Source organism: Lagopus leucura, unplaced genomic scaffold, assembly GCF_019238085.1.
Source record: "Lagopus leucura isolate 7727_CA_CO unplaced genomic scaffold, USGS_WTPT01 Super-Scaffold_100014, whole genome shotgun sequence".
Classification (NCBI taxonomy): Eukaryota; Metazoa; Chordata; class Aves; order Galliformes; family Phasianidae; genus Lagopus; species Lagopus leucura.
This window is the reverse complement of record NW_024962268.1, coordinates 1,507,513-1,523,717: the sequence shown is the minus strand read 5'-3', so window position 1 is coordinate 1,523,717 and position 16,205 is coordinate 1,507,513. Positions and strand designations below refer to the sequence as shown.

General features: G+C 38.2%; 1 protein-coding gene across 1 annotated transcript in view; it reads right to left on the bottom strand.

Moving 5' to 3' along the window:
• Positions 1 to 205: 205 nt before the first annotated feature.
• Positions 206 to 16,205, bottom strand: part of LOC122182140 (phosphoglucomutase-like protein 5) — a 55,452-nt gene continuing 39,452 nt past the window's right edge. The window contains exons 5-6 of the mRNA XM_042875187.1: positions 12,314 to 12,448; positions 206 to 1,729 (exon numbers count right to left, since the gene is read on the bottom strand). Of these exons, the coding sequence (XP_042731121.1) occupies positions 1,640 to 1,729; positions 12,314 to 12,448 (225 nt within the window). The 3' untranslated portion in view covers positions 206 to 1,639. The remainder of the gene's footprint in view (positions 1,730 to 12,313; positions 12,449 to 16,205) is intronic.

The following is a 16,205-nucleotide window of genomic DNA, read 5'->3' as shown; positions in this document are numbered from 1 at the left end:
CGCAAACTTGTTTGCTAATTAGCGACAGATACTCAAAAATATCATGTTCTGAGAGAGAAAATGACTGTCCAAATAAATGCTAGCACAATTGCAGCTGAACAACCGTTACAATTTCCAGACCTGATAAAACTGTGAACCAACAATAGAGGCAGAGGGGCCCCATCTCTGAGTGCTCATCTGTTTAGAGTCAATCATGAAGACAGTGTAACTGTATGAAAAGCAGTTTTATTAGGAAGCTTGAAAGTGCAGTGTGTCTTGCCAACAAGACAGAAATATAGCATTTCTCTTTACTGTGTACTTAGTGTCATAGAATTTATTTGACAGAAGTGTTGAAAGAAATCAAAACCAGTTTCTTTTGCTGCAATGTTATATAAATTGCATTAGATTTGACAGCCACAATGAAATGAAACACACTGCGGAAAGACAGGTGGAACAAAGCCACCTTAAGAAATCATACAAGTGACCACACTGTTCCCAAGGAAGCAAAGCTTTCAAACAAGTCACATGCATAAAGTCTTTGCGTGTAGCTAGAACTGCAGTATCATTTCACAAGCAGAAAAATGCTGATGTCTATATCCCCAGATGTCCTTCTCAGATTCAGATAACAGATAACAGGTCATCTCTTCACTCTTGGCACTCCCTAACTTTTTACTTCATGATCCACTGTAAGAAAAGAACTAACAAAAGCTGAGTCCAGCTGCTGAATGATACAAGTTATTTGTGTTTGTTTACATTTCCTCTTCACTACACACCTCACTAGCCACTTTGTGCTAAGTGGAACATTACTATTGCAAAGACTTTAAGAATTTCCATCATAACTTCTTTCTGTAAAATTGCTGAACTTGAAGCAATTGTCTTTCAAACATAATAAGCACCAGCTTCATCTTCTGGCATAAGGAATATCACAAAAGACAGCCAAGATTCTATACCCAACATATTGCTGCAAGGACACAATCAGCTTCTACAGCACAACTGCCTCAAAAGTCAAAAATCAAGAAAACGCAAAGGCACAAGTAGGACTGATATGCTTTAAAAGCAGGGTTAAAAAAATATGGGACGACACTTTCTTTGAGAGCATGTGCAAGTGTGTATACAACACTGCTGCCAGCATGTATTTGTGAGCAACATGAGAGATTGGAGAAGTGATGTCAGATGAGAAAATGCACGCTTCACAAAGCTGAGCACAGAGCCCTTAGGCCCCAGACATGTTCTGCATACGTCTCTGTAAACCAACAATAAGGATACAAGGATCCCAAACATGTCTTTGCTTTGCAGCTTCTTCCCTTCTCTCCATAACCAAAATTTCTCAACTACTATCATAGTATTCAAAAATAAGCAGTTTGCCTTTTCTGTCACATCGCTGGCAACATTTAGGAGTTAAGGACTTTTTCTGTGATTATATCGTTATCTAAAATAAAGATATTACAGGTAAAACAAAGAAGTTAATACACTACTGTCTTTGGAGATCAATGTAACTGAATATGCTTGACATGACATTGAATTTTTCATTCCACCTCCCTCTATCCCCAAGAAAAGTTTTTAAACCATATAAGGCACAAACATCTAACATGTTTCAGCAAAGTCCTATCTCTTCCTTGCTGTTTCTCTTTTGGCTCTGTTTTAACAATCCTCCACAGCTTCAGGTGATGACAGTGGGTCCCTTTCTCCCCGTCCTCTCATGGATCTGAGATATTTTCAGTGCGATCGCTATAAGAGGACTCAGCACAGCCTGAAGAGGAAGAAATGAAATGAATTACATACAGCAGAAATATCAAGAGACACATTATTTAAATTCCTCTTCTACCATAGTAGTGATTTTCTGATTCTGTGTAATAGTAGCAAATCATTAAATAATCATTAAAGAGTTGATGCACTTATGCCATGTCGTGTACTTGATAGCAGTGTCGTGCCAAGCAAGTTTTGTGAAGTTTCACATTCATTATACCTGCACTATGCTTCAAAGAGAAACCAGTAAATACACCACAGTAATAATGTCTCAGTGTAACAGGAATAGAGCAGCTCTTGTAAAATCTTCTGTATGAAACAGTTTAGAGATCACCTCGGTATAATTATTTCTATTCTGATGAGTGATGTACTAACTAGGATAAAAGCAAGAAAACAAGCAACAATTCTGAAATTCAGGGCTGCTGACTGTACAAAGTGGCTCTACATATGAAACTGTTCAGATTGGTGAGTGCAGATAACTGCTAAGATAGAACCATACGAAAACAAAGTAAAAGATGATTTTTCAACTAATAATCTTCTCCCGGTTAATTATATTAGATGGAAAGATGACCTGACAGAAGATGAGTTTTGTGCAAAAAACTTGATTTTCAGAAAACTATATATTTCACTGCAAAAGTAATATTCTAATTTTCTGATTCTCAAAAGTTATTATTTTTGTCTCAAACTATATTCCAGCCTTAAATCTGTCAAGTTTGAAAAGCAAATAGAACAGTGACTCTAAACAGCTTAACTTTACAGATTTCTTTTCAGAAGCTTAATGTAACCAGTTCTTTAAATCCATTTCAGTCACACAGCAGTTTCTGACAGTAGTAGTATTTGCTTTACCTGCACAAACGGTCAGACTGTTAAATGAAATTGTGAGGAGACAAAACAACTTTGCAAGCAAAGTCATGAAGCAACATTTTGCATTTCATTGGCAACAAATGGGTTGGTGATTAAACTAAGTTATGTACAGGTGTAAGCAGTCTGATACATCACTGTTCAAAAAACTCCAGATTTGCAGATACCACTGAACTGAATTATGACTGAAATCGAATACAAGCCCAATGAAATAAAATGTGCATAGAGGAAATTAATATATGGAGTACAGATTCATGTCGTGAGAAAATGTTGCTGAAGTAAGAAGTAAAATGTGCCAATTTACAAGGACTTATCATTCCTTCCATCCCACGCCGTGGAGTAAGGAGAAATGAAACAAGAATAAAACATCTGAACTTCCTCTGTCACCTCCTTGAGAACACTCTGATCTGTCTATTCTAAAAAGTACAGGAAAATTAAAAAAAAAAAATCCTTACTGATCTAGCTTTACTCTGTTGGAAAGACCACACAGCGAGATGCAAGAGGTCCAGGAGGCTCCTGGAAACCCTTGATGATAACTTTCTGGTCCAGGTATTGGAAAGACTGACCAGAGGTGAAGAGCTGCTGTACCTCCTGCTCACCAATGTGGAGATCATTAAAGCTGTTAAGTTTGGAGGCAGCTTGGGCTGCAGTGGCCATGCCCTGGTCAAGTTCATGATCTCAAGGAGTGTGGGCCTGGCAAAGAGTGGCACCAGGACCCTGGGCTTTGAAAGAGCGAACTTCAAGCTGTTCAGTGGACTGTTGGACAAGATCCCCGGGATGCTGTCCTTAAAGATGTTGAAGAGAGCTGGCTACTCTTCAAGGATGCCCTTCTCAGAGCACAAAAGCTCTCTGTCCCTCTGAATAAGAAAGCAGGCAGAGGAGATAGGGAACCAGCAAGGCTCGGCAAGGACCTGCTGGGCATACTGAGGGCAAAGAAAGGTGCGTACAAGCTCTGGAAACAAGAGCGTGTCACCTGGGAAGAATACAGGGATGCTGCCTGGATTCACAGACATGGAACCAGGAAAGCCAAGGCGCAGGTGGAACTGAACTTGGCGAGGGATGTGAAAAACAATAGGAGGACATTCTACAGGTACATTAGCCAGAAGAGACAGGCCAAAATGATGTACCTCCTTCAGTAAATGGAAAAGGAGAACTGGCTTCAACAGATGAAGAGAAGGCTGAGGTAATGAATGAGTTCTTTGCCTCGGTCTTCAGTGGCAGCCAGGATTCTAGCATTTCTCACGTCCCTGAGCCCTGCATCCCTAAACCTCTTGGTGGGGACTGGGGTGGTAAATCTGCCCTCACTGTAAAGGCAGAGCAAGTCTGAGATTGCCTCATGAGACAGAATGTGTACAGATCTATGGGGCCAGATGAAGTGCATCCCAGGTTTCTGAAGGAGCTGGCTGAGGTGGTTGCCGAGCTGCTCTCCATCATATTTGGAAAGTTGTGGCTGTCAGGTGAGGTCCTGGATGACTGGAGGAAGGGTCACGTCACTCCCATTTACAAGAAAGGGAGCAAGGAGGACCTAAGGAACTACAGTTTGGTGAGTCTCACCTCTGTGCCTGGGAAGATCATGGAACAGATCCTCCTGGACAACATGCTTGATCACATGAGGAATGAGCATGTGATCCAACACAGCCAGCATGGCTTCACCGGGGGAAGGTTATGCTTAACCAATCTGTTGGCCTACTATGATGGAGTGGTGGCATCAGTGGACAAAGGGAAGGTGACTGATGTCATTTACATTGAGCAAAGCCTTTGACATGGTTCCCCATCACATCCTTATATCCAAATTGAAGGGATGTGGATTTGATTGGTGGACACTTGATGGATAAGAAACTGGTTGAAAGGCCACAGACAGAGGGTAGTGATTAATGGCTCCATGTCCGGGTGGAGGCCAGTAATGAGCCATGTCCCCCAGGGATGGGGTCCTGGGCAGCCTGATCTAGTATTAAATGGAGAGCTTGGTGGCCCTGCATGTGGCAGGGGCGCTGGAGATTCATGATCCGCAAGGTCCCTTCCAACCCAGGCCATTCTGTGATTCTGTGATTCGTTTCTTACACAAATGCACACTGGGGAAAAAAAAACACCGAAACAAACAAAGCACTACTCAGTGCTTTCAACAAAAAACAAAATCCAATCATGTGACACCCATTTACAAAAATATCTTAGCTGCTGCTCTTCAGCCAAATGGTTCCAATTACCATTAAAATATTCTGCTGCTTACAATCATACTAGTTAACAGATAAAAACTCATATTAGTTCTTTCCTCTCATTTGCCTCAACTACACTTTCTTCATCTTGCAGATGTTAAAAAACAGCATTATTTTTAAAATGGCAAAAGCAGAGCAGAACAAGGATGAAGAGACGAAGAGCTGAATATGCCAAATGAAATGTGGGTAAGTTTTACATAATTTGAGCACACTCATTTTCCATAGGTGTTAAGCTGACATTTCTCAGTCCACTCTAAGTCTCAAAAACAAGCTGCCCCATCAGTTTTATCAGTGGAAAGAAATTCTCAGAACTTATCTAGGACAGACAAATCTGAAAACACTCAGAGAATAGCAGTAACATCAATAGGACACAAACCATTCTACTGATCACAAGTAACTACTATTCTCTCAGAGTTCTCATGTTTTTGCTCTGTCTTCTCTTACTGTATTTATCTGCATTTTGCATACAGCAACAAGTTCACCAGCATAATTTTGGTCTCTCAGCTGTAAATGTACCCAAGTGAATGAACAAGGTATAATACTCAAAACACGGGGTCAGTTATTCATGTACATATCATTACTTGTAAAACACTAAGCACTAACCCAATTGCTCCCTGTGTTCTGGGACCGCAGAGAGGGGCAACAGAAAGCCATCTGAATTAGTCACTGAAAGAATATACTGCTGGGGCACCATCCATCAGCTAAGCCTTTATGTGACTTATGGTATATGGGGCATGTAGGCACCTGAATTACTGACACAAAGATCACCCCTTGGACAATAATTATTTCAGAACAAATATTCTGAAATTATAATGCTACTGATTTCTAAGCAGAGCTGGCATAGTACATATTTCAGCACAATTCACTTTCCTAGAACAATTGTTCAAATTAAAGAAAGATAAACAACTCAGCACAGCATGAAGTTGTCAAAGAAGGACTGCAGTTCAATATTTGGAACTCTGCCATGACAGGAGATATGCCAAGTGTTTTCCATCTTTGCATTTTCCCTTTCTAAAAGCTGCAGTCAAATACAAAATTCTACCTCTTCAGCTGCTGGTCTTTCATATTTAGTGTCAATTAAAGTAGTTTTCCAGATCCTTGAGATAGCTTTGAGAAAAACATGCTTGTAGATTGAAGTCACCAAAAGCTGTACTTGCTAGGTGGTATTATTACTGTTTTATTAATAACGATAAGCCTTGAAGATTCAGGCATGACTTTGCCTGAATTAACAAGCAGACATCACCACACCAGATCTTCTGCAGGGCTGATATATATATATAAAGAGCTAAACGCACAGCTCAGCTCAATGTGCCTGCCCAATGGACATATCACTGTCAGGTCCTGCATTCCAAAAAAGCAGGAGTCTCTGGAAAAGTTTATGCTGCAGTCACTGGTCCTAGAAAAAAGCCATGTGGATAACCTGGTTAATAGTGGAACAACCTGGGTCTGTAGCATTTACAGAACTGGCCATGTTATAATAATGATTCATTATAATGATGCAACACGTTTGCTGAGGTGAAAAGGGAATTGATATCTCTGCCACCTCGCTATCTGTGTCTAACTACTAACTACTCTTTGCAAACTCAAATAAAATGATAGTAAGAGTCAGGAGGACAGCTGTTCTGCCCCGGCAGTGGAAGACAACCTGTGCAAAGGGTGAAAAATACAAGAGGAAAATGAAAATTAGGTGGTGTTAGGAAATATCTCTTGTCAAAAGATTAATTCTTTTCTAGTATTTAGAATAGTCCAGACTGAAACTTAAGTTAAGCTAACTCATTTTCTTGACTCACAAAATATTTCGTAATTACTGCCACATGATATATTTTTCCAACATAACAAAAAAAAAAAACCTACTCCTTCTAGTTCCAACTGATTTGAAATCTGTTCACTGGAAGGCTTTTGGCAGATCTGGAAGCCAAATTACCTGAGTAACATGCATATAATGTATTATACCCTAGTGCAATCAAATAGATATAAATATCCTTATTCCACAAGCCTTCAAAGAAAAACGTATGAATTAAAGTAGTAAAGGTAAGACTTAACATAAACTCTTCAAATCACATATCAACATCCAGCAAGAGCTATGTTACAAGATTCAGTGTTTCAAAAAATAACAGAGAAACTGTAACTCTAACAAACTGCACTCATGGTTAGAGGTTGTTAACAGTATTTTGACGGAACCATATAGAAACTTTTAATTTTATCTCTATTAAATGATACTGGGGAAAAGGATTCACACGTTATTGATTCCAGTTCCCTGCTCTTGCACAAAGTCATACTTGCAAGAGAGAAACAATCCCTTCATACAATCTTTACATATGTATAATTATATATCATCTTAATCCTTTTATATACATTCCATGGTCCACCCCAAAAAAATTTTCTCTACTGACATTCAAATTTTCTTTCAGAAATTCAGTTTTGGATGATGAAGACACTTTTGATTCCAATTACATTTTTTAATTGGTTTGATTTTTTGGACAAAAGCACAATGAAATAACTCTTGTGTAGTTGCTGCTACTACAGTGATTCTTTAGCTAACAAACACCTATCAATCTTCAGCAAAAGCCATTGCTTCATTTGTGATTCACTGTATCATACAGATTGAAGGGTCTACAACACCTATTTATCTCTAGTGCAATTCAGATAATGAATAATAAAATATTGTAAACAGAGCTGATTAGTTCATACGCAGAGTAATTCAGATTATGCACTACACCACTCCCAGAGTATTTAGCCTGCAACAGCAGTAAAACCATGTGATTGAAGGGAACACCATTTTTATAAATGAAACAATTAAAAACAACTCTGCATAATGAATCATTTCATTTTTGATCTTTGTACATGAATCTTCACGCTTGAATCTTATCCAAGTTCAATAATGTGTCCAGGTGGCTCGACAAGGGACAGGCAGATAGGAACCATCTGCTGCAATCCATAAACAGGGAGTAAGTTGATCTATAAAACGAAGCTATAAAAGAATTGAAAGGTCAAAAAAATCTTGTTTTACTACTTTGGGCCTATACAACCTATCATCTCTAGACTTTCAATCTGTGTTTTGATTTAGCACAGCCAAACAATTCTATTAAATGTATACAAAGATCAATTTCTAAGCACAAAGTCTAAAACTTTATACAGAAGTTTGTTGTTTGTTATAAAGCAATAACTTCCTGAAGTTGCTCACCAGATGCCTGCTTGGATGTTAGAAGCCAAATATGTCATTTTTTAAGAATGTCTTCCAAGCTATCTAGAAAGCAACTTTCTCAGTAATACACAGCAATGAGGTGCATCACCAACAATAAGAAGCAGCAAATTTGCTACTCCCTTTTTAAGAGGAATGTTCCAGTTGTAGAAAAGAGCTGGGCATCGTTTCAAATTCTTTGTTTAAGCCCGCATAGAAGCAGACAGCAACGCCACTATACACTGTGATTTAAAACTGCTCATAGCAATAACGTCCTTGGCATAGGACATGACAGTCATTTATCATTAATCGCTCCTCATTAGGAAGAAATGAATTAGTCATGGAAAGACAGCAAATATCCTTAAGTTCCCAAGTTATCACGAAGTTGCTTCTGCCCATTTATTTCAACTGACTATAGAGTGGTTAGTAGTCACTGCTAGTCACATTTATCAGTGGCCTTGGACTTCTAGTTATTAGCATATTTTACTACTTTCTCTTGAATTTTAATGTTGTTGACCAATTGGCCAGTTAGCTATAATTTATTTGTTCTATCTGGAAAGTATTAGCCAATTAATTATATTAAGATGCTACTAAAATAAGATAGTAATTAAGATTTGAGAGACCCTTCTATTCATTAATAGCTACTGTCTGGCCAACATACAAATTGGAAGAAAAGTTCCTGAAGAGTCTTTTTTCTCTCTACTTATAAGACTACTTTTACAGAAAGACTTAGGATGGAAAATAAACAATTAAGACCTGAAAATCACCTTTTCCTCTATGATCCATGCAGATATACATAGAACTGATGTACAATAAGGTATGAAGAGAGCTCACTCAAGCACCATTCATTTCAATGGTTCCATAGTGACAAAATTAAGGGCACAAGTCTGAGGAACCCCCATAGTACTTAGAAGTGCATTAGGTTTTCTGCTGGCTATCAAATCAAAATAGGTCTTACAGCTAGAGCTCTCCAAGTAGTTGATCCCTGATGATACAGAGAATAGTTGCATGTCTTTGTTTAGATTGTTTTCTGGACAAGTATTGCTTGTAATCTACTCGAGTTTCTTAAGCAACAATCACTGTTTCACTGTGCATTTGGATGATAGATACTGCAAATGATGAACAGCCACAGTGAAGGAAAAACAAAGGCAAACAATGCTAAGACTGACTAGTTATATATAATGTATATGTAACTACAAGGAAATGCTGTTACATGACAAGCATTTCTGTTTATTGCTACTGTTTCTATACACAGAGTAGAATAACCATAGTCTGTTCCAATTCCAAGCGCAAATTCCAGCAATTCACATAAAATGCTTGGTATTTAGCTAGAGCCCTTGCCTTCACTAGGAGAATAAACACAGAGAAAAGAATATACGTTCTCGAAAGTTTTTAAAGAACAGCCTTCTGACATTTCACATACACGATTGTTATACTTGGCTGAAGAAGTAACAATACCAAGTTGTTATAAAAATTAAGCAAATACTTCGTTGATTTTATGGCAGAATTCATATCCCACTTCATAATAAGAATTGACAAAAAGTTAACAGAAGAGGTTTCTTTCTCTTTGGAAGTTTTCCCAAACTCCCAATATTTGATTTTTTAAGTTATAAAATTTATGAAGAAAAACAAACTCAATCAGGATGGTGCAGCTCTACTGAACATAGATGATTTCATCCCTATTCAGAGAACAACTTATGCTCCTTATGGGAATAGTTTCAGCCACACTCTGTGGACAGCCACTCTAAATCTGAAGGACATCTGTAAGATCAATTTACAAAAACAAGAAGAAAAGGCTTGTGCTTGAGCTTGACAGATAATTGTCTGGTGGTAAGATCAGAGAACCAAAACAAACTTGAGACTGAAACATTAGAATCACGAGGGCAAAATACAAAAAAATCACAGGGGTTTCAGTTTGAAAAACCTCCTAACTCCACTGCCATTCAACAGATACAGGTGGTTCTAAATACAGTGACTATGGATACAGCCCAGAACATTAACACAAACCTGAAAATGAGTGATGGAACAAAGCTTGATTTCTATCCCTGTTCTTTCATTTTAAGATTTTCTTCATTCCTCTATAGATTTTTGAAGATTTTCATTAATTTGCTTGTTTGTTGTACTAAAACAAAAACTGAATAGTTATGCTTATCCGCAGAAGTAGAATGAAATGGTATTGTCATCAGGCAGAAATGGGGCAATGCAAAAGCACTCAACTTCCGGCTGTATATGTAAACAATCAAAAGAAGGTACTTAAAAAGGTGGTCCAGTATGCAGAAGAAACTAAGCGTTGAGTGTCTTAGCATCAAATAATTTTCTTCTGTTTTATGATACAGAAAGTATACCATAAACATGGGATACCCACCTGGCTCCATGGACTTGTGACAGTCCGGGTGGAGTAGTAGGTCTCTCACTGTTCCCACCTGCATGCTGGTGAGAGATCTGGAGCACAAGCCTTATGAGGGAACTGGGATAGTTCAGTTTAGAGAAGAGGAGGCTCAGAGGAGACCTTACTGCTCTCCACAGCTAACTGAAAGGAGGCTGTGGTGAGGTGGGGGTGAGTCTCTTCTCTCATGCAACTAGCAATAAGAGTAGAGGGAATGAACTCAAGTAGTTCCAGGGGAGGTTCAGGTTGAATATTGGGAAAAATAGCTTCTCTAAAAGAGTGGTTAAGCACTCGAATAGACTGCCCAGGGAGGTGGTGGAGTCGCTGCCCCTGGAGGTGTTCAAGAAACATTTAGAATGTTATACTGAGGGATGTGGTTTAATGGGGAAATACTGGTGACAGCTAGATGGTTGGACTAGATAACCTTAGAGGTCTTTCCAACCTTAGTGATTCTATGATACTTCAAGAAAGAGTGAAGAAAATCAATATATTATATCTGCAGGAAATCAGGTAGCAAAATTTCTGGAATATCTGCTAGACAATTGTTGAGTAACATAGAAGAAACTCATTAAATCTATGGTAGAAATCTAGCAAAAAAAACCCAATGCATGATTCAAAAGGATTTCATGTTTGGAGAAACTTTGCATCTGTACTGCATTCATAAATACATGAGACTTCAAAAACAGTTTTAAAGTCTTGCAAACTAAATGCTTATCCACTCTTCCAGGAGAAATACTTAGTCCTCTTTTGTTTATTTCACAACATGACAGTGTTTCAGTGGAACTAATCTGAGAGGTGGAACTACAATTTGTATTATAAATTGTTTTAGGTCTCTGCTGGATTTCACTGAAATCTGCTCTCAAACTTTTATTTTCCTAGGAAGGAGTCTGGTTATGATGTGAGATAATTCTCAGATAGCTGCGAGTCTTTCCCTTACAAGGAATCCCTACACTGTTCAGACTCAGGCATCCCTAATTCCTAATTGAGCTTGCACTGCAAGGCAACCCTGAGAAGCCTTCACTAAATGATCCCTAGAAAATCTGCCCCCAAATTTATTAATTTTTAAAATATTGTTCTTTAAAAACCTGAGTGGAAAAAAAATATATTTTTTTTTCCCAGCATTCAGGCATCTCAGGCCTTACACAAATATGTACTAAAGCTGCTAGTCCTACCTCAAAAAGTCAACAGTCCCACAGAAGCATAAAAGACCCAGAAATTGCAGATTCAATGAACAGTTGAGATCAACAGGCAAGCTCATGACAATGGGGCAGGTCCAAGGTCAAACAGAGGAGTCACTGCACAGTTTGGGTCCAGTAAGTGGCAAGCAGGTCCACAGTGACCAGGCAGGGCTTAGGACAATGAATAAAGCCAATATATCCTCCAAATTTAAAGCAACACCTGATACTATAGATGATATTGTCTTTCTGGCATTTGACTTAACCATGAATATCTGCAATTTAAACAAAAAATTGGCTTTCTCAGGATGTGGTGGTTTTCTTCAGTTGCCCAGACTGACTGAATGAATGAATGTATGAACCTATTTCTTTTCTCTTGATCCTTCAACGTTCTGCTTCAGTGCTCCTCATTGAATTGATGATCTTCACTGAACTGATGATACAGATTTCCAAAATATCCACTTACGGTTTGAATATGCATCAATACAACTATTGGAAACTCTTAAATTTCTCACTGTATTCCTGATATTTCTTTTCTGAGATCAAGAAGCAGCTTTCCCAAACCAAATACAGTAGGCCTGCTAATGCTTCCTAACCACTTAGTAGCTTTGGTATAATATTCTGAACATTCTACCTTTCACACTTGGTTAAAAAAAAAGCAAAAACAACACATGTGCTGTTCAGGCTTCTAAAGGCATCCACTGGAGCCTGATTTTAATACAATTGTAAACAGTCTATTCTTGCAGGTTTTCTTACAATGTTATTACATTACCTGTGGCTCCTTATTGTGTTGGCTAGGATCCTTCTCATAACTCTCTGCATAGATCCGGAGAGTAGCTCTCACATGGCTAGAAGCGCTCATTCTAAAGATGAGCCTGGAAGCATCTGAAAAAACAATCCGCAGCCCCTATGGGAGAAGAAGGAGTATCATACATTGAGGTGGCAATACCTCTAATACATCACAGTTTTCACTGCTCTAAAATAAAACAAGAAAGGAATAAGGATACAATCTCACTTTAACTCTGGACAACTAATTTATTACTTTTTTTCCATCTCAAGACCAGAAACAAAAACAAGTGGTTTCACTCCCACTCCTCCAACGAAGGGCTTTTTTACTGCTGTTTTTAGTTTCTTTCACTGATTTGTTTTTGTTCTGTGTGGTAGAGCAAAAAATCACTAGTCAGTGAAATATTTATGTATCAACAAAGTATGGGAAACAGCTACAGGAGCAAAAGGCAGTCAGTACCGAATACAAAAGTCAGCATCAGTTCCCTCACAGACCATGCATCAAGACTTGATTACAAGGATTTCAAGAAAAGTCTGTAATACAGTCTAGAAACCCAACATGTGTTGTTAATTTCAAGTATGTCATTTAAGGTGACATTCTTCACTGTGTGAAGATTTAAAAAGACTTATTATTAATTAAGTAGGAATTTACTTCAGCTTCCATCTCTCTTTATTACCCTTCCTGCTTTCATACTGTATATATGAACACATATATATTCTTCCACATTCTTCCACAGGCCATGTACTGGATCCTTAGTCAACAGTCTCTCTGTACAGGGATGACATAAGGTAAGCAAGAAGGGCAGACAGGTGAATTTGTTCCCATTAAAACAAAGCACTAAACTGAACAGTTAAACAGTTGCACCGTTTTCATTATCTACCAGTTTTGCACTACTATATGTTCTTGTTTCTTTTCTGTAAATGGTACCCCTAGGTTAAACGCTACCTCTGTTCTGCCAATGAACTTCTCTTTTCCATTTTAGTTCTGCTATTGGCAAATGAGTGCATAAACTGAGATCATTGCTAATTTTGTTGAAGTTGCAGTAAGGCATTTAAAAACGGGAGAACTAAAGAGAGAAGTATTTCATTCTTTCATCTTTATCAGCAGGCTGGGAAGACACTGCTGGTTAGGAACACGGTGCTCCCCCATAATAAAAGTGCAAAAAGCCTTTGTTTGGTCAGGTGTATGTCAGAGTATTTTCAACAGTGTCTGGATGATACTGTCCATCAACACGAAGAAATATGTAACACGAAAGCATAGCATATGGGTAAAAGGCTGAGTCAGATGGCCTAAGAGATATTCTCCATCTATTGCTTTGGTTGGACATGGAAGTGTGTGTGACACAAATGTGTCTCATAGAATTCCTGCATGAGGAAAAAATGGCATCTACTGACATTCAGCAATGCTTGCCAAATACTTATGGAGACCAAACAGTGGATGTGAGCAGAGAAAGGCAGCGGGTGGTGCATTTCAGCAACGGTGACTGTGACATGAAACACAGGCCACATTTAAATGGCCATGCAGATTTTTACAAGGACAGCATGCAGCCTCCTGCTCATCACTGGCAGAAATGCTTAGCTAATGGTGGTGACTGTGTTTAAAAATGGTGTTTTATAACTGAGAATTTGCTCTATCAAATAGTGTTATTATGCGCTTTGTATTTGTTGCAGCTTCCATGGAAATAAACAGGAGGCATTATTTTCCTGCACATTAGTTTTAACACATACACAATGGTAACATAAATTCATCTAGTATTTTCACCATGAAAAGCATGTGTTGTAATCAGAAATATTTTATATTCAGCAGGATAAGCTTCAGAGCCTTTTTTTCTAATGTTTGCTATTAAGCCAACTTATTAATGGGTTGGTTCGCATGATGTTAGTGGAAGTTCTGCCACCAATGGAATCTTAGCTTGGACAGCAAAAAGTATATAGTCAGTTTGTTATGATCTCATCCTCTGAACAAGGAGTTGTCTCTTGCTGATTGCTAATTACTTCTAACTTTACGACAGCAAAATGAAAAAAAGATAGCTCTAGGTATAGTTCATTTTGAATAGTTGTCAAACCTACAACCAGAAGCTCAAAATATGTAACATTCATGTCAAGCAGCTCAAAGTGAGAAGGAAGGAAGCTTAACATGCTTGCACAAAATTAAATCACAAACATAAAGAGCATGTGAATGTCCTCCTACCTAACGGCTACATGGACATTTTGCATGTCCCTGCTAGGTCAAGCTACCTCCACAATGATAAAACTTGAACACTCCTCTACATATTCTGTGTATCTGGGAAGAATAACAACTGTACATTGTTGCTTCTCTCAGAACCTCAGTAGTGTCTTGCCACTGATTAAACCATGGTCTCTGGAACAAAAAAGGTTTACAAACACTTCCCATAACTCTATCCTTCATGATGCTGATTTTTTCCCCCAAACCAAAGAATCTGTAGCCACTTTGATGCTACAGTTTATAGCACTTGAGATTTTTATATAGCATACACACACACAACCTGCATTCAGTTTACTATTTTTGAGCTTATTTTCACATTTCTCAGGAATAAATGACTGACAGTATTGGTTTTTACAAAATAGAGATGTCAGCTGATAATAGTCCACAAGACAAGGATTTCTGCCGTACAGACAAAGATATTTTTCAAAAGGGAATTATAGAGATGCAGTGACTGTACTCACTAAAAACAACTACCTCTGGAGTGCCAGGGAGAAATTATGTGCTAAGGAAACAGCGGCCTTCACAGTTGGACTGTCAAAGTCAGCTTGTGTGTCACTCCTGCACCTGGAGCTAGAACATAAGTCATTTTTGGCACAGAGCTCAACAGCAAAAACCTGTCTTTTGACTCTCCACTGAAAACAGCCATTTCAAAACTGGCAACACTTTTTTACTCTGGAAGGCAACAGAATTTAATGAGAACTATTATGTCCTTACATTTCTTAACATTTTCTGAAACTTATACCACAAAGCTGTAGGTTACACTTGTTAAAACCAGAGGAAAAACAACCAAAAACACTGTTCCCAAATAACTGTGAAGAAACATTACCTGTCAAATAACCTACAGGTCTGCACTTAGGTGAAGACAAAGTCAAAAAGTTTATCCCTGCTCGCTACTACGCAGTTTAACATATTAAATATTCCTTTTTAGCATTTTTTAGCTTTTGTGATCACTGTTGTCAAAGCAAGTTGGTGAAACGGAAAGCAGCCTACTTACTGTTAGACATGCTGGTGTTTTTTCACCTGAGATAAGCTCAATTAATTTAAAGCCACGTACTTGCTATTTATTATATAAAAAATGTCAGCTCCATGAAAGTGCACAGAACAGAATTTTATAAGCAGAATTAATAAACTGACTTAAGGAAAACACAGTGAAGAACAACAAGCTGGAAACTCCACAGTACAGAAGAAGTTCCAGTTTTAATAACATGGGGCGCACTCTTTGTCACAAACATGTTTTATTATGGAAACTGGTAAATCTTTTTTCCAAAAGGAAGCAAATGAAAACCTTCAGTACAGCTCTGACAATGGACATCCGCAGATACTTACGTTAGGCAAATCAGGCCCGCTCATGGACATTAATTAGTCGTGTGGAAATTTTGAAACAAAATGACCCTGTCACTGGTTAACCTGCTGGCTTTGAAGCCAGTGTGACAAAGAGAGAGCTTCACAAGGATTTCTCTACTTTTCACTATAATCCAGTGAAGCAGTTTACTGATACACTAAGATCTCTGAAGTGTTCAGAAGACAAAACTTAATACTCATCGTAATAGTCATTGTGTAATTTCACTTCCAGTGGTTTCACTGTTTTTTCAGTTAGCAATTTCATGATTAAACAAGTGAGAATTAGCATAGTAAATTAGGATGAACAAGA